Below are 26008 nucleotides of genomic sequence, written 5' to 3' on the forward strand. Positions count from 1 at the left end.
ACCTGGGAGCAAGTGTTGTTGGGGGGTTAACTGCCTTTCTCAAGGGCAGAACAGCAGATTTTTCCACCTTGCCAGCTAAACGATTTGAACCAGTAACCTCTTAATTACTAGCCCAATGCTCTTAACCTCTAGGCTATGATTCAGACACTGCAGACCTGAAGCTAAGATGAACGGGGTTCAATCATGGGGCTTAATAGTACATGGCTAATTAACTCTTTCATCTGACCTCAACATGTCAATCACATTCCTCTCGTTTAAACACATGGTTAATGGTTCCTCCTCGGTTGTATTTGATTTGATGGCTTCTGATTTACTTTTCTATTAGGGTTACATTTGCAAATGGACAAAGGCTGTTTGAATTCCCAGAGGTGTTACTCAAGTTTTTCTTTATATTTCGTGATGGGTTGAATGAGGTAACTCTTCCATTCTCTTTGTTAACAAAAGAGGTGTCTCTGCCTCTGGGATTTTTCTAGGTCAGTAGAGCTCCTCCCGCACGTAATGCTGCGTCCTCCGTGTTGAATTGCTGTGTCCAGGTGGTAATTTATGTTTACCACACTTCCTTTAATACATGCTGTTCACTGTTGGAAATCATGGCTAACAATGAATAATTGTTTTTTTTCTGGTAATGTGTTCAATCACTGATATTATATTCACTGAGATATGCACAGGATCTGGGTTGATAAATAATAGTTCTCCTTGTATTTTACAATAAACATAATACTTTTGTATGCATTTATTGTTGTTGTTTTTCACAAGCATAGCTGCTGACCTGTTGAACCCTCTACAACCACTGTGATTATTATTATTATTTGACCCTGCTGGTCATCTATGAACGTTTGAACATCTTGGCCATGTACTGTTAAAACCTCCACCCGGCACAACCAGAAGAGCCTGGTTCCTCTCTAGGTTTCATCCTAGGTTCCTGCCTTTCTAGGGAGTTTTTCCTAGCCACTGTGCTTCTACATCTGCATTGCTTGCTGTTTGGGGTTTTAGGCTGGGTTTCTGTATAGCACTTTGTGACATCGGCTGATGTAAAAAGGGCTTTATAAATACATTTGATTGATTTAGCTCCAATGAAAGCTCAAAAGGAAGCATTAAAAAGTACACCTGTTCAGAAAATAATTGGAAATAGGATGACTTTCAAGTAGGTTTGGGGACTTGCTTGAGTGTGAATAAGAAAATACTGAGGGCAGTACTGTTGCTGGGCATAATACAGCTATGATACTTGAATTAAAGTACTGCAGATGAATTAAGACACAGTAATTATCAGATGTATGTGTAATTTACATAGATATGCCATAACTACAGTAGACTTCCCCCCCCCCTTAATTCAAGCCCACTTTCTGTCTTATTATCCTCCCCAGGTTTTTGTATTTCTGTGGCGGACTCCAGGAGGAGGAGGTGGGCAGCAGCAGCAGGTGATCACTAGATTTTTCCTGGGAGTTTCAGTGCAGCTAGCGCGAATGGGATACATCAGACTTCAGATAGGGCCTGGCTGGGAGAGGGAGTAAGTATGGACAACCTTTCCGACTTTGGGTCCCTATGTCCGTCTAGCCGGAGGGAATGGGAGTGAGTATCTAGGCTACTTTTATTGTCTTTGTTGTGTTTTCTGTCACTGCTAAATACATGTGTTTGTATGGAGAAATACATTATATATATATATATATATACACAAGAGTATGTGGACACCACTTCAAATGACTGGATTTGGCTATTTCAGCCATACCCGTAAACAAATATTGGAGCCATGCAAACTCCATAGACAAACATTGACAGTAGAATGGCCTTTCTGAAGAGCTCAGTGACTTTCAATGTGGCACCGTCATAGGATGCCACCTTTCCAACAAGTCAGGTTGTCAAGTTTCTGCCTTGCTAGAGCTGCCCCGGTCAACTGTTAGTGCTGTTATTGTGAAGTGGAAACGTCTAGAAACAACAACAGCCGCGAAGTGCTAGGCCACACGAGCTCACAGAATCGGACCGCCGAATTTTGAAGCGCGTAGCACGTAGAAATCATCTGTCCTTGGTTGCAACACTCACTACCGAGTTTTAAACTGCCTCTGGAAGCAACGTCAGCACAATAACTGTTCATCAGGAGATTCGTGAAATGGGTTTCCATGACCGAGCAGCCGCACATAAGCCTAAGATCACCATGTGCAATGCCAAGTGTCGGCTGGAGTGGTGTAAAGCTCACCGCCATTGGACTCTGGAGCAATGGAAACGCATTCTCTGTGGTGATGAATCATGCTTCACCATCTGGCAGTCCGACGGACAAATTTGTGTTTGGCAGATGCCAGGAAAATGCTACTTGCCCCAATACATTGTGCCAACTGTAAAGTTTGGTGGAGGAGGAATAGTGGTCTGGGGCTGTTTTTCATGATTCGGGCTAGGCCCCTTAGTTCCAGTGAAGGGAAATCGTAACACTACAGCATACAATGACATTCTTAACGATTCTGTGCTTCCAACTTTGTAGCACAGTTAGGGGAAGGCCCTTTCCTGTTTCAGCAATCCCCCCGTGCACAATGTGAGGTCCATACAGAAATGGTTTGTTGAGACCAGTGTGGAAGAACTTGACTAGCCTGCACAGAGCCCTGACTACAACCCCATTGAACACCTTTTGAAGGAATTGGAACGCCAACTGCGAGCCAGGCCTAATCGCCCCCACATCAGTGCCCAACCTCACTAATGCTCTTGTGGATGAATGGAAGTTAGTCCCCACAGCAATGTTCCAACATCTAGTGGAAAGCCTTCCCAGAAGATTGGAGGGTGTTATAGCAGCAAAGGGGGTACCAACTCTATATTAATGGCCATGATTTTGGAATGAGATATTTGGCGAGCAGGTGTCCACATACATTTGGTCATGTAGTGTATGACTTACCGGAATACCCTACATTCTAACAATATACAGTGCCTTTAGAAAGTATTCACACCCATAGACTTTTTCTACATTCTATTGTGTTACAGCCTGAATTTAAAATATTAAATTGAGATTGTCACCGACCTACACACAATACCACATAAAGTAAAATTGGAATTGTCTTTGTAGAAATGTTTACAAACAAAAAATGTGAAAAGTCTTGAGTCAATAATTATTCAACCCTTTTCTTATGGCAAGCCTAATTAAGTTCAGGAGTAAACATGTTATAAGTTGCATTGACTCAATCTGTGTGTAATAATATTGTTTAACAATTTTTAAATGACTACCTCACCTGTACCCCACACATACAATTAATTACATGTAAGGTCCCTCAATCGAGCAGTGAATTTCAAATACAGATTCAACCACAAAGACCAGTTTTCCAATGCCTAGCAAATAAGAAATAAAAAAAAACAGACATTGAATATCCCTTTGAACATGGTGCAGTTATTAATTAGACTTTGGATGGTGTATCAATACACTTATTCACTGCAAAAATATAGGCGTCTTCCCTAACTCAGTTGCCGGAGAGGAAGGAAACCGCTCAGGGATTTCACCATGAGGCTAACGGTGACCTTAAAATAGTTAGAGTTAAATGGCTGTGATAGGGGAAAACTGAGGATGGTAGTTACTCCACAACACTAACCTAAATGAAAGAGTGAGAAGAAGGAAGCATGTACAGAATAAAAATATTCCAAAACATGAATCGTGTTTGCAATAAGGCACTAAAGTAAAACTGAAAAAAATATGTGTCAAATAAAGTTAATTTATCACTGAGTACCACTCTTCATACAGTATGTTCATCATGTTATGGGTATGCTAGTCATCGGCAAGGATTTGGGAGTTTTTTTTTTGGATAAACTGGGAGACAAATTCACCTTTCAGCAGGAAAATAACCTAAAACACATGCCCAAATATACACTGGAATTGCGTACCAAGACAACATTGAATGTTCCAGAGTGTTACAGTTACAGTTTTGACTTAAATCGTCGTGAAAATCTATGGCAAGACATGAAAATGTCTAACAATGATCAACAACCAACTTGACAGAACTTGAAGAATTTTCAAAATAATAATATTGGACAATCCAGTTGTGCGAAGTTCTTAGACTTACCCAGAAAGACTAATCACTGCTAAAGGTGATTCTAACATGTATTGACTCTGGTGTGTGAATAGTTATGTAAATTAGATATTTATGTTTACATTTTCAATAAGTTAGCAAAAATGTCTAAAACATGTTTTCACTTTGTCATTACAAGGTATTGTGTGTAGATGGGTGATTATTTTTTAATTATATTTTATCCATTCTGAATTCAGGCTGTAACACAACAAAATGTGTAAGTCAAGGGGTATGAATACTTTCTGAATGCACTGTATGCAGGGATATACTTGGTCGACTACTGTACTATGTGAACACCCTAGAATAAAGCATCTGGGCACTTTTGGACCATAGTTGGAGACTGCTGTTGTATAAGATGACATTTTGAAGAATGGTTCATAATGTTGTATGGGAGAGGGGGATTTGTGTCTGTATCTGTTGATGACTTTGGTGTTAATTCAGAGAAACAGCATTCCAACTGATTTCCCCCTCCCCTCTCCCTTTTCCCTCTAGCACCAGCAGCTGTGTGGACGATTTGATGGATGAAGATGAGAAAGACAGGGCAAAAAGGTATTCCACCACTGTGTGTGTGTGTGTGTGTTTAATGGTGGTGTGTCTGTGTGTAATAGTTGTGTGTGGGTTGTGTGTCTGTTTGTAATGGTTGTATGTGAGTGTGTGTGTCCTATGAGAGACAGACGGTTGAGTGTAAGGACGAGAGACGAGGCAGACGGAGAAGTTCCCTACTTCAGCTTGTATGTGTTAATGAAAGGTCCTCTTGGCATGGCCCTACTTTGACATTCCATCTGTGAAGGTGGTTGCTTTCCTGATGTGAAGACTCTTCACACTTTCAGCTCTATAAACCTCAACACTTTCAGCACAAAGACAAGTGTTTCTGTGCCTAGACAGTTTACAAAATATCATAGGAAACTGTTAAATATAGTCAACAAGGTCAAGCCATTTTTTTTCTTTTCAGTTATGATGCATACAAGCCTGACTGAAAGTAGACTTTTAAATCATTAGTCAGTGTATCAGTTTTCTGGTGGGTTCAGCTGGGGTCAGATTCATCGAAGGTTTGTGTGGGGAGAATGGCAGCAAAAACTACAAGCACAAAAAAAGATATGTTTGTTTGTTTTAATGGTAGATTTTGTACATGCTATGCTGTTGATATCAGAGTGTTTTCCATAAAAAATAAGTCCATATGGGATGAATCTTCAGAAACGTTTGCTTGTGATATCAGAAGGGATACGGTTGGGTTTCACTAGACTGTCATCCTTCTCTTAGCATCCTGCAAGCTGTTTTATGGTGGCTGAGGAATGAGTGAATTGTGATGGTGGTTATTTATTTGCAGCTGTCACTTCTTAGCTTGAGTGTGTTTAATAAATAAGAAGCTGTATGTCGAATCGTTGAGCTCGCAACTTCCACTGCATCTTTTGCGCATTAGCTACTGTCCTCAAATGCACTTCTTTATAAATCATTTATAAAGTGTATATGTTCAAAGTTTTAAATTACAATGAGTGTACAAAACATTAGGAATACTTGCTCTTTCCATGATGGACTGGCCAGGTGAATCCAGGTGAAAGCTATGATCCCTTATTGATGTCACCTGTTAAATCCACTTCAGTCAGTGTAGATTTTTATTTTATTTTACCTTTATTTAACCTTTATTTAACTAGGTAAATCATAGATGAAGATGATACGATAGGTTAAACAAGGATTTTTATGCTTTGAGACATGGATTGTGTATGTGCCATTCAGAGGGTGAATGGGCAAGACAAAATATTTAAGTGCCTTTGAACGGGGTATGGTAGTAGGTGCCAGGCGCACCGGTTTGAGTGTGTCAAGAACTGCAACGCTGCTGGGTTTTTCACGCTCAACAGTTTCCCTTGTGTATCAAGAATTATCCACCACCAAAGGACATCCAGCCAACTTGACACAACTGTGGGAAGCATTGGAGTCAACATGGGCCAGCATCCCTGTGGAATGCTTTCGACATCTTGCCTGATGAATTTAGGCTGTTCTGAGGGCAAAAGGGTCTGCAACTCAATAGTAGGAAGGTGTTCCTAATGTTTTGTACACTCAGTGTAAAGGGTGAGAAATGTAATCCTGTACATTTATCATGTTTTCTATTAAAGGGCATCTCGTAACAAATCGGAAAAGAAAAGAAGAGACCAATTCAATGTGCTCATCAAGGAGCTGTGCACCATGCTGCAGGGCCAAGGTCATCCGCGCAAGATGGACAAGTCCACCATACTGCAGAGAACGATCAACTTCCTGCAGACACAGAAAGGTAGGAACGTGTAATGTAGTCGGCTGCGTCATTCATCACATTGACGTTGGCCACCTGCTGACCTGTGTGTGTGGCGTCTAAAAAAACAACCAGAAAACATCAACACTTGAACTTTTCCTAAAAGCTCTGACTTTGCTGATAGCTACTTTATTGAGGAAAAATGTACTTACTGTGATATGTGGTTGTCCCACCTATCTTAAGATGAATGCACTAGCTGTAAGTCTGTCTGCTAAGTGACTCAAATGTAAAATGCGTGTGCATGAGGCACTTGTGTCCTGCCCTACATAAAGAACATCACTGCGCCCAGAACGGGTGGGAAAAGAAGGAAGGAACTAGGAGGGTGGAAGGCATTAGCTGTCTAGTATAGTATTTGTTTGGACAGGAACATAGAGAAAAGAGAGGAGTTCTCCACTTCCCTACCAAGCTTGGCCCAGACAGACAGAACTTCAACTCACATGGAACCCAAACCGGCTGTGTGCGTGCGCCATCGTGCATACATTTATTTTGTCCCCCCACACCAAACGCGATCACGACACGCAGGTTAAAATATCAAAACAAACTCTGAACCAATTATATTAATTTGGGGACAGGTCGAAAAGCGTTAAACATGTATGGCAAATTAGCTAGCTAGCTTGCGCTTACTAGCTAATTTGTCCTATTTAGCTAGCTTGCGCTTACTAGCTAATTTGTCTTATTTAGCTAGCTTGCTGTTGCTAGCTAATTTGTCCTGGGATATAAACATTGAGTTGTTATTTTACCTGAAATGCACAAAATCCTCTACTCCTCCAATTAATCCACACATAAAACGGTCAACCGAATCGTTTCTAGTCATCTCTCCTCCTTCCAGGCCTTTTCTTCTCTTGACTTTATATTGTGATTGGCAACTTTCATAAATTAGGTGCATTACCGCCACCGACCTTGTTTATCTTTCAGTCACCCACGTGGGTATAACCAATGAGGAGATGGCACATGGGTACCTGCTTCTATAAACTAATGAGGAGATGGGAGAGGCAGGACTTGCAGCGTGATCTGCATCACAAATAGAACTGACTTCTATTTTAGCCCTTGGCAACGCAGACGCTCATTGGCGCGCGCGTGGGTACAATAATTTAATAATATACATTTCTAAATTTATTTTGCAACGCTCGCTCACGTGACGCGAGCAGTGTAGTCAGCCTGTCAGTCTCCTGTCAGAATCAAGGTCACAGCTGTCAGTGTTTACGAGATGGCTTTTAGACAGTCCCGATCTGGGATATTTCTTAACCGCTCTTCCACTTCTGTTATGCTTCTCCTATTTTATCTGAGAGATTGATCAGTTGGGTCTATTCAGAGGTATTCATCAGGATCCTTCTACTACTAGCCGATTTAGATGGTCCCCTGGATGTTGGTGTGTTTAGTCGACTGGCCGATTGTTTGGTCGATAGGCTGTTGGTCGACCATGATTTCTTTAGTTGAGCAGTATAATTTTTTTGGGGGGGGGATCATGGTGTACAAGACACCGGAGTTAGGAGAAGAGAAAACAGCCCTTGCCGTAATTGTCTAAGAAAAATGATGAGAGAGGAAACCCCAACTTAATTTGGTCTGTAATCAATAGCCTACAGTAACTGTTAAATGTGCCTGGCTTTATATATCATCCATACACAGTGCATTCGGAAAGTATTCAGACCGCTTTACTTTTTACACATTTTGTTACTCTACAGCCTTATTCTAAAATTCATGAAATAAAAAATGTTCCTCATCACTCTACACACAATTCACTATAAGAACAAAGCGAAAACATATATTTTTTTGTTTGTTACAGAAATACCTGATTTGCATAAGTATTCAAACACTTTGCTATGAGACTCGAAATTGAGCTCAATGAAAACAGGATTCACCTGATCATCCTTGATGTTTTCTACAACTTGATTGGATTCCACCTGTGGTAAATTCAATAATTGGACATGATTTTCAGTGGCAGGGACTGGGAGACAAGTCAGGATTGAGGGAAAGATTAACGGCCAAGTACAACGATCCTAAGCACACAGCCAAGACAACGCAGGAGTGGCTTCAGGACAAGTCTCTGAATGTCCTTGAGTGGCCCAGCCAGTCTGGACATGAACCCGATCGAACATCTCTGGCGAGCCCTGAAAATAGCTGTGCAGCGACGCTCCCCATCCAACCTGACAGAGCTTGAGAGGATCTGCAGAGAAGAATGGGAGAAACTCCCTAAATACATGTGTGCCGCCAAGCTTGTAGCATCATACCCAAGAAGACTCAAGGCTGTAATCACTGCCAAAGGTGCTTCAAAAAAGTACTGAGTAAAAGATCTGAATACTTATGTAAATGTGATATTTCCCTTTATTATATTTTATTACATTTGCAATAAATTAAAACAACTTTTGCTTTGTCATCATGGGGTATTGTGTGTAGATTGTTGATGGGGGGAAAAAAACAATTTAATCTATTTTAGAATAAGGCTGTAACGTAACAAAATGTGGAAAAAGTCAAAGGGTCTGAATACTTTCCAAATGAACTGTATAACTACAGAAATAAGACAGATGCTGCTTCTGTTGCCTGTGAGTGTTTGTTTAATAACCTACTGATCACCAATCCGCAAGCAACCACAACATGTCAGATAAACAATTTCACAAATGTGGCTGTTTTTAATTTCTGCTATGCTGTAATAAAGGCTTTACACTTTTTTTGTTAGACCAGCCTCTCTGGTATTATTTATCATTTATTTGCTGTTGTTTACACTCTTCCGAATTGTCAAAAGTTATATTTATAATAATAATCCTCCTTTTTCCTTGATGTCCTTCTTGTTATTATTACTATTATTATTATGATCATCATTATTCTAATAATAAGTCATGTTATTATCATTAGTAGGCTTCGTATAGCAGCCTTGTATACCATCATCGAGCTATAAGCCTAAGAGCTCATCCTGTTTAGTCTTAGTAGCTTAACTAACTTAGGCCTATATTTCAATACTTATATAGGCTACTGTATCAATCAATAATTTATTTGTTAATGTCATCACACAGCATAGGAGTCATTCATGATATGAAATGCAATCAAGCATTTTAGTTTTAAAATAAAATAACAAAGTGACATTACATAATTAGCGTAAACAATAAATAGGCCTAAACCTTTCCAATTCGAAAATTGCATTCACAAATGAATGCGACTGTTTTTAGTCTTTGCTGTAATAAAGGCTTTACAAAACAAAATTACAACAGACCCTCTGGTACGCTTATTTATTCAGTGTTGTTTACATTGTTCCAAACAGTCAGAAAAATGATGTTGTCATCTAATAGATACTGTTTGGCAAACATAATATGCATGTGGAACTTGCTCCTTAGCTTCTTTTTCTTGATCTCCAGTATTTTCCACAACTAGTAAAATGTATTCCACTCTTCAGACTTCCTCCTGAGCAACCAGTAAACATTCCCTCAATTCGAGTTTATTTGTCACGTCCTCTGCATCTGATTTGCTGTCACTTGTTACTGTGTTCAGAGTTGTGTATTAACCCATTTATTGATGTGATTATGATATGTTATAGGCCAGGTCCTATTGGTTACGTGCATGTGATGCGTACATGTGTCACGTAAAGAGAGCAACGGTTGAGGGAATAGGGAATGTTTTTCCTAAACCAATGAGAGATTTTGGTAACATAACTTTTCAGTCAGAAATGGATGTAATTATGTTGCAGCTTCAGCAACACGAACAGCGTGATACACACTGTTGATGTTCTGTGGTGGTTGCTGCAGCAGGCTGGAGAAAGAGACAATAGGTGCTAGTCACACAGTCACTCACAGTTTTTTTTAACACGGCTCAGCAAGTCTGAGCCAGGCCCGGCACATTCAAATCAACTGCGGTCAAACGAGTCACGAGTGTGTCTTAATTATTGAATCAAACAGTTTGCTTAAAGCATCAGACAAGCTCAGTGCATGTAGTTGATTTGATTAAAACACATAGGATGTGTCTAAAAATACACATTTTAAAATTTTAACAAATCGATTGGTTGAAAAAAACAGATGATTCTTGGTCGACCAAGATTTATTTTTGTCGGGGACAGCAGTAGTGTAGTGCTAACAGATCTTTCTAACCCCTATACTTGGCCTTATCCTCTATTTCAGAAATCACAGCACAGACCGAGTCGTGTGAGATCCGGCAGGACTGGAAGCCTTCGTTCCTCAGTAATGAGGAGTTCACCCAGTTGATGCTGGAGGTAAAATCAGCTTAGCACCACGTTAATCTCCTCAGATATTAAATAAAGCCAAAGGACATCCTTCACTTGTACTGGAAGGAATACTGTATTTTGACATCCTGATGAACCGCTGTACGCCAGCACCAGCATTACCCATGATGCACCTCTGAAACAAATGTAGCACACAACAATTATAGTTGCTGGTATTAGAATAATCACTTTGTTTTCCTTCCACAGGCTTTAGACGGTTTCCTCATAGCACTAACTACAGATGGAAACATTATATATGTGTCCGACAGCGTGTCTTCACTCATTGCCCATTTACCGGTGAGTGAGAGTTAGGCTGATCTAGCTCGTAACAGCATTGTTCTTTGTAACTTAATATTCATGTACAGGTTGGAGAATAAGTATTTGATACACTGCCAATTTTGCAGGTTTTACTACTTACAAAGCATGTCTGTAATTTTTATAATGGGTACAATTCAACTGTGAGAGACGGAATCTAAAACACAAATCCAGAAAATCACATTGTATGATTTTTAGTAATTAATTAGCATTTTATTGCATGACATACGTATTTGATCACCTACCAACCAGTAAGAATTCCGGCTCTCACAGACCTTTTAGTTTTTTTTAAGAAGCCCTCCTGTTCTCCACTCATTACCTGTATTAACTGCACCTGTTTGAACTCGTTACCTGTATAAAAGACACCTGTCCACACACACAATCAAACAGACTCCAACCTCTCCACAATGGCCAAGACTAGAGAGCTGTGTAAGGACATCAGGGATAAAATTGTAGACCTGCACAAGGCTGGGATGGGCTACAGGACAATAGGCAAGCAGCTTGGTGAGAAGGCAACAACTGTTGGCGCAATTATTAGAAAATGGAAGAAGTTCAAGATGACGGTCAATCACCCTCGGTCTGGGGCTCCATGCAAGATCTCACCTCGTGGTGCATCAATGATCATGAGGAAGGTGAGGGATCAGCCCAGAACTACACAGCAGGACCTGGTCAATGACCTGAAGAGAGCCGGGACCACAGTCTCAAAGAAAACCATTAGTAACACACTACGCCGTCATGGATTAAAATCCTGCAGCGCACGCAAGGTCCCCCTGCTCAAGCATGTCCAGGCCCGTCTGAAGTTTGCCAATGACCATCTGGATGATCCAGAGGATGAATGGGAGAAGGTCATGTGATGTGGTCTGATGAGACAAAAATAGAGCTTTTTGGTCTAAAGTCCACTCGCCGTGTTTGGAGGAAGAAGAAGGATGAGTACAACCCCAAGAACACCATCCCAACCGTGAAGCATGGAGGTGGAAACATCATTCTTTGGGGATGCTTTTCTGCAAAGGGGACAGGACGACTGCACCGTATTGAGGGGAGGATGGATGGGGCCATGTATCGCGAGATCTTGGCCAACAACCTCCTTCCCTCAGTAAGAGCATTGAAGATGGGTCGTGGCTGGGTCTTCCAGCATGAAAACTACCCGAAACACACAGCCAGGGCAACTAAGGAGTGGCTCCGTAAGAAGCATCTCAAGGTCCTGGAGTGGCCTAGCCAGTCTCCAGACCTGAACCCAATAGAAAATCTTTGGAGGGAGCTGAAAGTCCGTATTGCCCAGCGACAGCCCGAAACCTGAAGGATCTGGAGAAGGTCTGTATGGAGGAGTGGGACAAAATCTCTGCTGCAGTGTGTGCAAACCTGGTCAAGAACTACAGGAAACGTATGATCTCTGTAATTGCAAACAAAGGTTTCTGTACCAAATATTAAGTTCTGCTTTTCTGATTTATCAAATACTTATGTCATGCAATAAAATGCAAATTAATTACTTAAAAATCATACAATGTGATTTTCTGGAATTTCGTTTTGGATTCCGTCTCTCACAGTTGAAGTGTACCTATCATAAAAATTACAGACCTCTACGTGCTTTGTAAGTTGGAAAACCTGAAAAATCGGCAGTGTATCAAATACTTGTTCTCCCCACTGTATATTAAAAGAGCTGCACAGTAAACAAGGATATAGATTATATAGATTTCTGATTGTATCATGCGTTAAACGTTAATCTTCCAAGGCCTCCCGAGTAGCGCAATGGTCTAAGGCACAGCATCGCAGTACTAGAAGCGTTACTACAGATCCGGGTTCGATCCCGAGCTGTGTCGCAGCCGGCCGTGACCGTGAGACCCATGAGGCGGCGCACAATTGGCCCAGCGTCATCCGGGTTAGGGGAGGGTTTGGCCGGCTGGGATGTTCTTGTCCCATTGCTCTCTAGCGACTCCTTGTGGCGGCCGGGTGTATGAACGCTGACTTCGGTCGCCAGCTGTACGGTTTCCTCCGACACATTGGTGCGGCTGGCATCCGGGTTAAGCGAACAGTGTGTCTACCAACTACCAATTAGGGAGAAAAAAGGGGTAAAAAAAGTACCCACAAAAAATTACTTTATGATCTAAATATACTAATTCAAATCAGTGTATACATTATTGCAATTGGGACACTAACTATGTATGGTATGTAATACCGTATCTTATAATATGACTGTGATATGACATGTGCATGGACAATGATGGGCCATAGACACTGACGTTCCCACCTTTTATCCTTTTGTATCAGTCAGATATGGTGGACCAAAATATCTTGAACTTTCTCCCTGAGCGTGAGCATGGGGAGGTCTATAAGCTGCTATCATCCCACATGCTGATGACTGACCCCATCTCTGCTGACTTCCTAGACAGTGAGTATTTAGTCCTCTTCACTCCCTCAGTACTGAACCCATATTTTCTCTTCACTCCCTCAGTACTGAAGCCACATTTCCTCTTCACCCCCTCAGTACTGAACCCATCTTTCCTTCTTAGTACTGAACCCATCTTTCCTCTTCAATCCCTCAGTACTGAACCCATCTTTCTTTCTCAGTACTGAACCCAAATTTCCTCTTCACTCCCTCAGTACTGAACCCATATTTCCTCTTCACTCCCTCAGTACTGAACCCATCTTTCCTTCTTAGTACTGAACCCATATTTCCTCTTCACTCCCTCAGTACTGAACCAATATTTCCTCTTCACTCCCTCGGTACTGAACCCATCTTTCCTTCTTAGTACTGAACCCATCTTTCGTCTTTTCTACCTCAGTACTAATTCCATCTTTCTTTCTCAGTACTGAACCCATATTTCCTCTTCACTCCCTCAGTACTGAACCCATATTTCCTCTTCACTCCCTCCATACTGAACCCATATTTCCTCTTCACTCCCTCAGTACTGAACCCATCTTTCCTCTTCACTCCCTCAGTACTGAACCCATATTTCCTCTTCACTCCCTCCATACTGAACCCATATTTCCTCTTCACTCCCTCAGTACTGAACCCATCTTTCCTCTTCACTCCCTCAGTACTGAACCCATCTTTCCTCTTCACTCCCTCAGTACTGAACCCATCTTTCCTCTTCACTCCCTCAGTACTGAACCCATCTTTCCTTTTCACTCCCTCAATACTGAACCCATCTTTCCTCTTCACTCCCTCATTGAACCCATCTTTCCTTCTTAGTACTGAACCCATCTTTCCTCTTCACTCCCTCAGTACTGAACCCATCTTTCCTCTTCACTCCCTCAGGTCTGAACCCATCTTAACTCTTTTCTACATCAGTACTAAATCCATCTTTCTTTCTCAGTACTGAACCCATATTTCCTCTTCACTCCCTCCATACTGAACCCATCTTTCCTCTTCACTCCCAGAGTACTGAACCCATCTTTCCTCTTCACCCCCTCAGTACTGAACCCATCTTTCCTCTTCACTCCCTCAGGTCTGAACCCATTTTTCCTTGTCAGTCAATCAGTACTGGGTCGATCTCCAGCTCTGGCATCACCAGGGATGCTTAGCTTAGGAGATGTCTGGATAGAGATGTCTGTGTATTTCACAATAGTGTTGTTTGATGAGACGTTTGAAATGTTCTTACCTATCTCCGAGTGTCTTGGACTCTTGTATTTAAACAAAATGTTTTCACCTTTATTTAACCAGGTAGGCAAGTTGAGAACAAGTTCTCATTTACAATTGCGACCTGGCCAAGATAAAGCAAAGCAGTTCGACACATACAACGACACAGAGTTACACATGGAGTAAAACAAACATACAGTCAATAATACAGTAGAAACAAGTCTATATACGATGTGAGCAAATGAGGTGAGATAAGGGAGGTAAAGGCAAAAAAAAGGCCATGGTGGCAAAGTAAATACAATATAGCAAGTAAAACACTGGAATGGTAGATTTGCAGTGGAAGAATGTGCAAAGTAGAAATAAAAATAATGGGGTGCAAAGGAGCTAAATAAATAAATAAATAAATAAAATACAATAAATACAGTAGGGAAAGAGGTAGTTGTTTGGGCTAAATTATAGGTGGGCATCACTCTTGGTGATGACACCAAGAATCCAAGTAATCTGTGCTGTATAATCAGAGAGTCCATCACCATATTAATGAGATTTTACATAAATATTATGGGTGGCATTTAACCAACATTTACACTTTAATTATATTGTTGTTCATCCACAGGTCCAAACTAGGGTCACTGAATGGAAGTTAGTAATGCTTTGTTTTTCTTATTGGCATTATGTTGCAGAACAATTATTCATAAGCATTTGTACCAGCCTCCTATTTTGTCCTGTAGCTGTGCTTTGTTTTGCTTAATTGAATGCACTGCAGCAATGAACAGGGCTGTGGTGACCTTTTATTTCTTTTGATGTTGGCTATTTCACTTTTATGAGTGATATCCCCATGAATTATACATCAAACCATGCAGTGGCCCAACAGTCACACGCCACAGCCTTCAACACAAACAGCAATTTTATGCCAGCATTGGGAAAGATTCTGTTTGACAAAGTGTTAAATCTCTCCTGTAGGCATTCATCCAGTTCTATTGTATTTACATGACTAATTCCTCTGTGTGTTAGGAATTCACACTCTACTGTACTGAACCTCACACCTCTGCCCTGCAGTCCTGATACTGAATTGACCGTGAATATAGGGCAGGTTGCCATGTTTGGTGCTGCCAGTTTATTGGATTGCTGGACACTGTGGTCCTATGATTAGTCCTTTAGCTAATAATAGTAGTTAGCCTAGCAGTTAGGAGTTTTAATCACTGTAGCTTCAGTAATACTGTATCTAGGGCTCGAGACACTGAGCTTAATCCCATGCTACAATTGTTCTCTTCTGAGAAAGAGACTGATGTGGAATCATCTAGGTCTATGTTTAGAACTATAGGAATACAAAGCATAGAAAACTATTGTAGACACTACTGTGTCTGGAATAATCATAATTTTATCCTAGCCTCATTAACAGGCAATTCCTGCATTTATCTTTCATCTCCTTTCTTTCCTTCTCCTGCTCAACACACAAATAGTTTTGGAAGTCAGCCATCTTCTTGGTTGATGTGCTACTATCATTCTGTTGAAGAATAGCTATGGGAATGTTTGTTGCGCTGAGTTGAGTGTTCATCACTAATACATACATTATGTGCACTGCACTCCCACCTGAGGACAAAGGAGCTCTCAGGTACTTATGAACGCCTAGCTACTCTTGGATAAGTGAACTCAGATACTTGACTCGGAGCTTATGGTACCACAGAGGAAGCATTTTACTTAATTTAATCCCGTTAGATATGTGTAATAATGGAGCGATGATATCATTCTTGGTTTAATAAGGAACCTTTTTTCCTTTGCACTTTAAATCCCAAATGTGTGTGTCATTCTATACAGATGTTTGCAAATGTATTAAAAATACAAATCTGAATTATATCATTTACATAAGTATTCAGACCCTTAACTCAGTACTTTGTTGAACCACCTTTTGCAGCAATTACAGCCTCAAGTCTTCTTGGCTATGACTCTGCAAGCTTGGCACACCTGTATTTGGGGAGTTTCTCCCATTCTTCTCTGCAGATCCTCTCGAGTTCTGTCAGGTTGGATGGGGAGCGTCGCTGCCCAGCTATTTTCAGGTCTCTCCAGAGATGTTCGATCGGGTTCAAGTCCGGGCTCTGGCTGGAACACTCAAGGACATTCAGAGAATTGTCCCAAAGCCACTCCTTCGTTGTCTTGGCTGTGTGCTTAGGGTTGTTGTCCTGTTGGAGGGTGAACCTTCACCCCAGTGTGAGGTCCTGAGCGCTTTGGAGCAGGTTTTCATCAAGGATCTCTCTGTACTTCGCTCCGTTAAACTTTCCCTTGATGCTGACTAGTCTCTCAGTCCATGCCTCTGTAAAACCTCCCCACAGCATGATGCTGCCACCATGCTTCACCATAGGGATGGTGCCAGGTTTACACCAGATGTGACGCTTGGCATTCAGGCCAAAGAGTTAAATCTTGGCACCATCCCTACAGGGAAACATGGTGGTGGCAGCATCATGCTGTGGGGATGTTTTTCAGCGCCTTTTTCAGTGCCTTTTGGCAAACTCCAAGCAGGCTGTCATGTGCCTTTTACTGAGGACTGGCTCCCGTCTGGACACTCTACCATAAAGGCCTGATTGGTGGAGTGCCTCAGAGATGGTTGTCCTTCTGGAAGTTTCTCCCATCTCCACAGAGGAACTCTGGAGCTCTGTCAGGGTAACCATCGGTTTCTTGGTCACCTCCCTGACCAAGGCCCTTCTCCCCTGATTGCTTAGTTTTCCCAGGCGGCCAGCTCTAGGAAGAGTCTTGATAGTTCCAAACTTCTTCCATTTAAGAATGATGGAGGCCACCGTGTTCCCGGGGACCCTTCCCCAGATCTGTGCCTCGACACAATCCTGTCTCAGAGCTCTACGGACAATTCCTTCGACCTCATGTCTTGGTTTTTGCTCTGACGAGCGCTGTCAACTGTGGGACCTTTATATAGACAGGTGTGTGCCTTTCCAAATCATGTCCAGTCAACTGAATTTACCACAGGTGGACTCCAGTCAAGTTGTAGAAATACCTCAAGGATGATCAATGGAAACAGGATGCACCAGAGCTCAAGTTCGAGTCACATAGCAAAGGGTCTGAATACTTACAGTACCAGTCAAAAGTTTGGACACACCTACTCTTTCAAGGGTTTTTCTTTATTTTTAGTGTTTTCTAAATTGTAGAATAATAGTGAAGACATCAAAACTATTAATTAGCACATATGGAATCATGTAGTAACCAAAAGTGTTAATAACATATTTTATATTCTATATTATTTTTATATTATTCATATTCTTCAAAGTAGCCACCCTTTGCCTTGATGACAGCTTTGCACACTCTTGGCATTCTCTCAACCAGGTTCATGAGGAATGCTTTTCCAACAGTCTTGAAGGAGTTCCCACATATGCTGAGCACTTGTTGGCTGCTTTTCCTTCACTCTGCTGTCCAACACATCCCAAACTATCTCAATTGGGTTGAGGTCGGGTGATTTTGGAGGCCAGGTCATCTGATGCAGCACTCCATCACTCTCCTTCTTGGTAAAATAGCCCTTACACAGGCTGGAGGTGTTCTGGTTTGTTGTCCTGTGGAGAAACACGTGAAAGTCCCATTAAGTGCAAACCAGATGGGATGGTGTATCACTGCAGAATGCTGTGGTAGCCATGCTGGTTAAGTGTGACTTGAATTGTAAATAAATCACTGACAGTGTCACCAGCAAGGCACCCCAAACTATCACACCTTCTCCTCCATGCTTCACAGTGGCAACCACACATGCGGAGATCATCCGTTCATCTACTCTGCGTCTGTTTCACAAAGACACGGCGTTTGGAATCTAAAATCTCAAATTTGGACTCATCAGAGGACAGATTTACATCAGTCTAATGTCCATTGCTCGTGTTTCTTGGTGCGAGCAAATCTCTTCTTATTATTGGTGTCCTTTAGTAGTGGTTTCGCTGCAGCAATTCGATCATGAAGGCCTGATTCACACAGTCTCCTCTGAACAGTTGATGTTGAGATGTGTCTGTTACTTGAACTCTGTGAAACATTTATTTGGGCTGCAATCTAAGGCTGGTAACTCTAATGAACTTATCCTCTGCAGCAGAGGTAACTCTCCGTCTTCCTTTCCTGTGGCGGTCCTCATGAGAGCCAGTTTCATCATAGCACTTGATGATTCTTGTGACTGCACTTGAAGAAACGTTCAAGTTATTGAAATGTTCCGTATTGACTGATCTTCATGTCTTAAGGTATTGATGGACTGTCGTTTTTCTTTGCTTATTTGAGCTGTTCTTGCCATAATATGGACTTAGCTCTATTTGGTGAAGTACCATCTCTTATACCACCCCTACCTTGTCTCAACACAACTAATTGGCTCAAACGCATTAAGAAGGAAAGAAATTCCACAAATTAACTTTTAACAAGGCACACCTGTTCGTTTTCATCCATTCCAGGTGACTACCTCATGAAGCTGGTTGAGAGAATGCTAAGTTTCCACACGAAAGCTGTCATCAAGGCAAAGGGTGGCTACTTTGAAGAATCTCAAATATAAAATGTTTTGATTTGTTTAACACTTTTTTGGTTACTACATGATTCCATGTGTTATTTCATAGTTTTGATGTCTTCACCATTATTCCACAATGTAGAAAATAGTAAAATATTAAGAAAAAACATTAAATGAGTAGGTATGTACAAACTTTTGACTGGTACTGTATGTAAATAATATATTTCAGTTTTTTTAATTTGTAATACATTTGCTAAAATTTCTATTAAAAAAACAGCTTTCACTTTGATATTATGGGTTATATTAACGTAACAAAATGTGGAAAAAGGGAAGGGGTCTGAATACTTTCCGAATGCACTGTATATCTCAGTTTGAATGGCACAGGGCCACTGGTATTCCCAGCCTCCTGACAATGCCACAATGCTCTATTTTTAGTGTAATGAAGAGCCACACATTGGCTTTGGAGGATTAGTAGAACATTAACACAGTGAGTCCCCTCAGTGTGTACAGTATGTCTGAGCTAGTGCTCTGACAGAAGTCCGCGGAGGCATTCTCTTCCGCAAAGGTAACCCGTTTAAACGGAGCCATGGATTCTGTAGAAAATGGGATGACTGTATTCAGACATTCTGTGTGACTGTGACATTGTGTCTGATTGACGAGTATTTAGAACATCATCAGTGCACAGTTTTAGTGTGTCGATGGCTCAGTGACATACTCCCCCTCTTCCTCTCCCACCACTGGTCTCATTCCCCTGCCAAGTGAAGCCTCGTCTGTAGGAACAACACTGCTGAGCCATCCCATGACAACTGAGACAAACTATGCTGGGTTCAATGCCATTTACTGGGAGCTGTGTGCTGATTTCCAGCCATGAGAGAAAAGCCAAAACGTCTGAGCTGTCAGTGGTTGTTAGGAGCAGAAGTTGTAATGGCAAAATAATTATTGTCATCATTCTTTTCTCTGAGATTTACTCTGTCAGAGTTTTATCCAAGGCTCTTACATAAAATTTCAACCTATTTGAAACGAATTTATCATGTTGCACCATGAAGACTTCAAGATGATTTATATGAAAAAGAAGTGCCAATAGAGTGTGTAAATACACACTGAAAATAGGTTATTCGCTTTGTCAGTAAATAATTTTTCTTACTTTATTTTTCTTCATGATGATGGAAAAAGCATTGTGTTTTGTTGAGGACACTGCAGCTAACTTCCATTTGGTATTTTCTTTACAGGTAAGACACACATTGAGTTCTGCTGTCATTTAGCCAGAGGAAACATCGACCCAAAGGAACCCCCTACATATGAGTACGTGAAATTTGTAGGAGATTTCAAGTTTCATAACAATGGTGAGTGTTCTGTTATTCTATCCTGAGCTCGCTTGACATTTTAAAGTTGTGCAATGTTTTAGTTCCCAAATCTTTGTTTCCTTGACATACTCGCATAACAACAGAAATGACTTTCCCTTTCAACTGCCAGAACTATTGTTCTATGATCATGTGTATTTTATGTGCCATTACATCTACAACTACTGACCAAGCTTCAACCTGATGAATGGACAGTAAACCATCTAGTTATATTAATAAGGCCAAACTCTGCATTCTATTGAATATTAGAATGGGGATGTTATGTCATAAAAACTTACTTGAAACATAAAACAGACAGAAAATCAAACAGGTTATAAAACCGTTTCAGAACTGCATATCTCATTGTTGATCACTTTTCAAATACCTGGCTAAATGACTGGAAAATTAGACGTATGAGGAAATGTTTCCCTCGTCTGAAATTATGCTTCGGACTTTTGGATATTTCCATACTTTTTTAAATTTTGGACTTCCAGTCGTTTGAATGGCATAATGACGTAGTAAGGTCATCAGAGTGTGGTGAGATGGAAAGGCAGAGTGTGGTGAGATGGAAAGGCAGAGTGTGGTGAGATGGAAAGGCAGAGTGTGGTGAGATGGAAAGGCAGAGGCAGAGTGTGGTGAGATGAAAGGCAGAGTGTGGTGAGATGGAAAGGCAAGGCAGAGTGTGGTGAGATGGAAAGGCAGAGTGTGGTGAGATGGAAAGGCAGAGTGTGGTGAGATGCAGAAAGGCAGAGTGTGGTGAGATGGAAAGGCAGAGTGTGGTGAGATGGAAAGGCAGAGTGTGGTGAGATGGAAAGGCAGAGTGTGGTGAGATGGAAAGGCAGAGTGTGGTGAGTGGAAAGGCAGAGTGTGGTGAGATGGAAAGGCAGAGTGTGGTGAGATGGAAAGGCAGAGTGTGGTGAGATGGAAAGGCAGAGTGTGGTGAGATGGAAAGGCAGAGTGTGGTGAGATGGAAAGGCAGAGTGTGGTGAGATGGAAAGGCAGAGTGTGGTGAGATGGAAAGGCAGAGTGTGGTGAGATGGAAAGGCAGAGTGTGGTGAGATGGAAAGGCAGAGTGTGGTGAGATGGAAAGGCAGAGTGTGGTGAGATGGAAAGGCAGAGTGTGGTGAGATGGAAAGGCAGAGTGTGGTGAGATGGAAAGGCAGAGTGTGGTGAGATGGAAAGGCAGAGTGTGGTGAGATGGAACGGTTATGTAAAGTTATTTGGCTCGTAGAATAACTCCAGTCACTGCTAATCAAATATTTATTGCCTGATTTGCCATTGCCCGACCCTCAGCTGGGGATCACTACCACAGTCTTCAGGGGCCACAGTCCTGCTGATTTTCCTTTCTCAAATGAGTGTGTGATTAAAGGGCAAAATCCCCAGCACACACTTCTCTTGTAACAGATATACCTGTTTGGGGTTGATGATAATCACTCCTCGTGTCTATACTATACTGTTGTAATGCACCAAATGAATTGTTGCTATGCCTACATTCATCCTCTGGGGAGGTATTGAGTGACTGTTTCTGTTGTTTGACTCAGTGCCTACTTCCTCTTGTAACGGGTTTGAGTTGACATTACCAAGAACCCTGCAGTCATCACTGGAAGAGCAGGTCTGCCTTGTTGCCACTGTACGATTAGTCACTCCGCAGTTTTTAAAGGTAAGATCGTGTTTCTTTTGCTAAATCTTTGCTGATTCCATTTGAGAACATACAGATGTTTTATATTACCTTGTAAAGAGGAAGAAGAAAATAATACATTTTGAAAAGCCATGTATTTCATTTTTTTATTTTTTTTTATTTCACCTTTATTTAACCAGGTAAGCTAGTTGAGAACAAGTTCTCATTTACAACTGTGACCTGGCCAAGATAAAGCAAAGCAGTGCGACACAAACAACAACAGAGTTACACATGGAATAAACAAGCGTACAGTCAATAACACAATAGAGAAAAAAAGAAAGTCTATATACAGTGTGTGCAAATGGCGTGAGGAGGTAAGGCAATAAATAGGCCATGGTAGCGAAGTAATTACAATTTAGCAAATTAACACTGGAGTGATAGATGAGCAGATGGTGATGTGCAAGTAGAAATACTGGTGTGCAAAAGAGCAGAAAAGTAAATAAAAACAATATGGGGATGGTAGATTGGGTGGGCTATTTACAGATGGGCTATGTACAGCTGCAGCGATCGGTTAGCTGCTCAGATAGCTGATGTTTAAAGTTAGTGAGGGAAATATAAGTCTCCAGCTTCCGCGATTTTTGCAATTCATTCCAGTCATTGGCAGCAGAGAACTGGAAGGAAAGGCGGCCAAAGTAGGTGTTGGCTTTGGGGATGACCAGTGAGATATACCTGCTGGAGTGCGTGCTACGGGCGGGTGTTGTTATCGTGACCAATGAGCTGAGATAAGGCGGAGCTTTACCTAGCATAGACTTATAGATGATGTGGAACCAGTGGGTCTGGCGACGAATATGTAGCGAGGGCCAGCCGACTAGAGAATACATGTCGCAGTGGTGGGGGGTATAAGGGGCTATTGTGACAAAATGGATGGCACTGTGATAGACTGCATTTAGTTTGCTGACTAGAGTATTGGAAGCTATTTTGTAAATGACATCGCCGAAGTCAAGGATCGGTAGGATAGTCAGTTTTACGAGGGTATGTTTGGCGGCGTGAGTGAGTGAAGGAGGCTTTGTTACGAAATAGGAAGCCGATTCTAGATTTAATTTTGGATTTGATATGTTTAATATGAGTTTGGAAGGAGAGTTTACAGTCTAGCCAGACACCTAGGTATTTGTAGTTGTCCACATATTCTAATTCAGAACCGTCCAGAGTAGTGATGCTAGTTGGGCGGGCGGGTGTGGGCAGAAAACAGTTGAAAAGCATGCATTTGGTTTTTACTAGCGTTTAAGAGCAATTGGAGGCCACGGAAGGAGTGTTGTATGGCATTGAAGCTCGCTTGGAGGTTAGTTAACAGTGTCCAAAGAATGGCCAGATGTATACAGAATGGTTTTGTCTGCGTAGAGGTGGATCAGGGAATCACCCGCAGCAAGAGCGACATCGTTGATATATACAGAGAAAAGAGTCGGCCCGAGAATTGAACCCTGTGGTATCCCTATAGAGACTGCCAGAGGTCCGGACAACAGGCCCTCTGATTTGACACACTGAACTCTGTCTGAGAAGTAGTTGGTGAACCAGGTGAGGAAGTTATTTGAGAAACCAAGGCTGAGTCTGCCGATAAGAATGAGGTGATTGACAGAGTCGAAAACCTTGGCCAGGTCGATGAAGATGGCTGCACAGTACTGTCTTTTATCGATGGCGGTTATGATTACGTTTAGTACCTTGAGCATGGCTGAGGTGCAGCCATGACCAGCTCGAAAACCGGATTGCACAGCGAAGAAGATACGGTGGGATTTGAAATGAATCCGGCGTTGTAGTGGAGAAAACAGTCCGATACTGGCAGGCTGGCAAGTATTATCCAGGCTAAAAAAAACAGCTGGTGTCTGTGCAGAAGGTAAAGGCAACTAGCAGTGGCTAACAATGACTAAATAGCTAGTAGCTAATTAGCTGGTTTGCTTCTGATGGAGGTTCTGGCTATAAGGTCTAAAAAATAGCGGATCCGTGTCACATTGGGTGAGGCGGGTTACCGGAAGGTATATTTAATTTAAAAATGGAAAAGATATTTAAAATATATTGAAATATATATATACAAAAAAGACGAAAAATACAAAAAGTAAACGAGAGGACGACAAACCACGTCTGCACTGCTACTGCTTTGAATGACAAGACAAAACAAGAGTTTTTTTGCATTGTGAATCATTATATTATTCTTTTGTCACTTCTGGTTGGGTTGCATGTTTCACTTGCAAACGGAAAATAATATATATATTTTTTTTTACCAGACCTTGGAATAATTGTACTTTTTGGGGATTTTTTTTTGTTATTCACATAGTTACTCTTTTGATGATCCATCACGTGACATACATTGCACCCCTCCCCCCTTTTGCCCTCAGAACAGCCTCAATTCTTTGGGGCATGGACTCTACAAGGTGTCGAAAGCATTCCACAGGCATGCTGGCCCATGTTGACCCCAATGCTTCCCATAGTTGTGCTTTGGGTGGTAGACCAGTCTTGATACACACGGGAAACTGTTAAGCGTGAAAAACCCAGCAGCGTTGCACTTCTTGACACAAACCGGTGCTCCTGGCACCTACTACCATACACCATTCAAAGGCACTTAATTATTTTGTCTTGCCCATTCACCCTCTGAAAGGCACACACACAATCCATGTCTCAATTGTCTCAATGCTTATTCCCTTCATCTACACTGATTTGAAGTGGATTTAACAAGTTAAATCATTAAGGGATCATAGCTTTCACCTCAATTTACCTGGTCAGTCTATGTCATGAAAAGAGAAGGTGTTCTTAATAAAATAAAATACATCTATTTACGATGACATTTTTATTTTTTTAATGTGAAAGTTCTATCTGCGCAGCAACTTTGAACTTGATTTTATAAGGTTCTATCTCAATCCAATCACACATTACTGAGTTTCCAATCAAACATATTTGCGTGTAAGGGGATGCATTGAGTCATGAAAGGAAGACATCACAAAACACTTCTGAGATCTGGGACTTGAATAATACTCCATATCTCAGAACTATACATTTAGTAGATTAGTGCTGAGCGATTTAATGCTTTTTGAGGTCAGTTCGATTATTAAAAAAGGTTTTCGGTTTCGATAATTGTTTTAGACATTAAATGAACTATGCTTTACGTGGGTTGAATGCTGCAACAACACTGAGTAAAACAATTCATATAAGTCCCATGATGGTAATGACTGCCCATTACGGCTTATCAGAGGTGTGACCAAGTCACTATTATTCGAGTCACAAGCAAGTCTCAAGTCACAAGGTCTGAGTCTCAAGTCGAGTCCCAAGTAGAACGGGTCAAGACTCGAGTCAAGTCCAAGTCGTGCATTCTAAGAGCAAGTCAAGTCGAGTCACAAGTTTTCAAGCAAAGTCTCAAGTCAAGTAACAAAAAAATCTATACATGCAACGACTTGTTCAACTACAAATCTCTGTCTATTTATTGAGGCCACCAGACAGCACTTTTCATTATTTTGATTAGCATTTGTAAGTGTAAAATAGGGACATGTAGCAGTCGTAAGGGCATGACATCAGCAGAAAACAAGGCAGGTTGTGCTCAGAGTGTACATTTTATTTACAGGTCTTGGTAATCCAATGGTGAAAGCGCCAGATCGTACAAAATATACATGTAGATTTACCAAATATACACAGGCATTAGCCCAAACGAAATAGCCTCTGTATCAGGGTTAACCTGTCCTATCTGAACTGACACAGATAGAGGGCAAGACTATACAGCCTCCTTTTGAGAAAGTAAATCTGTCTAACAGGAGCTCAAACAGGTAGGCCTACATAATAAGCACTTGGCCCCCAAGACCATACAATTATCCAATTGGCAATTAAAACCAATAAAACTGGTTCTACAATTTAAAAGGAAAATTCCACATCCATTGTTACATTCGTATTAATCCGACTTAATGATTATTAATGATATTTCAACACTGTGCATACATGGAACAGTCATTTTATCTTGTTCTGACTTCAGAGCGTGGAGCGCAGGCCACGTAGCCTATTTCTATGCACACTGAGGCGCTTGTGCAGATATTACGCACAACCAGAATGACCAGAATGACAGACACACAGAACCCCGACATAACTCAAGCAATATGAACAAAGGAAACCACACATTTAATTAAATAAACAGTACTTC

At 41.4% G+C, this 26008-nt stretch overlaps 1 protein-coding gene across 2 annotated transcripts in view; it reads left to right on the plus strand.

Annotated features, from left to right (window-relative positions):
* LOC139422953 (neuronal PAS domain protein 2) overlaps positions 1-26008 on the plus strand; it is a 45802-nt gene that overhangs the window by 3507 nt on the left and 16287 nt on the right. Inside the window, exons 2-9 of one of the 2 annotated variants that reach the window (XM_071174467.1) lie at positions 1365-1569; positions 4527-4583; positions 6146-6300; positions 10422-10513; positions 10730-10819; positions 13103-13223; positions 20109-20222; positions 21761-21879. In XM_071174467.1, the coding sequence (XP_071030568.1) occupies positions 1514-1569; positions 4527-4583; positions 6146-6300; positions 10422-10513; positions 10730-10819; positions 13103-13223; positions 20109-20222; positions 21761-21879 (804 nt within the window). In that variant the 5' untranslated portion in view covers positions 1365-1513. The remainder of the gene's footprint in view (positions 1-1364; positions 1570-4526; positions 4584-6145; positions 6301-10421; positions 10514-10729; positions 10820-13102; positions 13224-20108; positions 20223-21760; positions 21880-26008) is intronic. The other variant, XM_071174466.1, reaches the window with a different exon arrangement.

This window comes from Oncorhynchus clarkii, chromosome 12 (genome assembly GCF_045791955.1).
Source record: "Oncorhynchus clarkii lewisi isolate Uvic-CL-2024 chromosome 12, UVic_Ocla_1.0, whole genome shotgun sequence".
NCBI classification, from domain to species: Eukaryota; Metazoa; Chordata; class Actinopteri; order Salmoniformes; family Salmonidae; genus Oncorhynchus; species Oncorhynchus clarkii.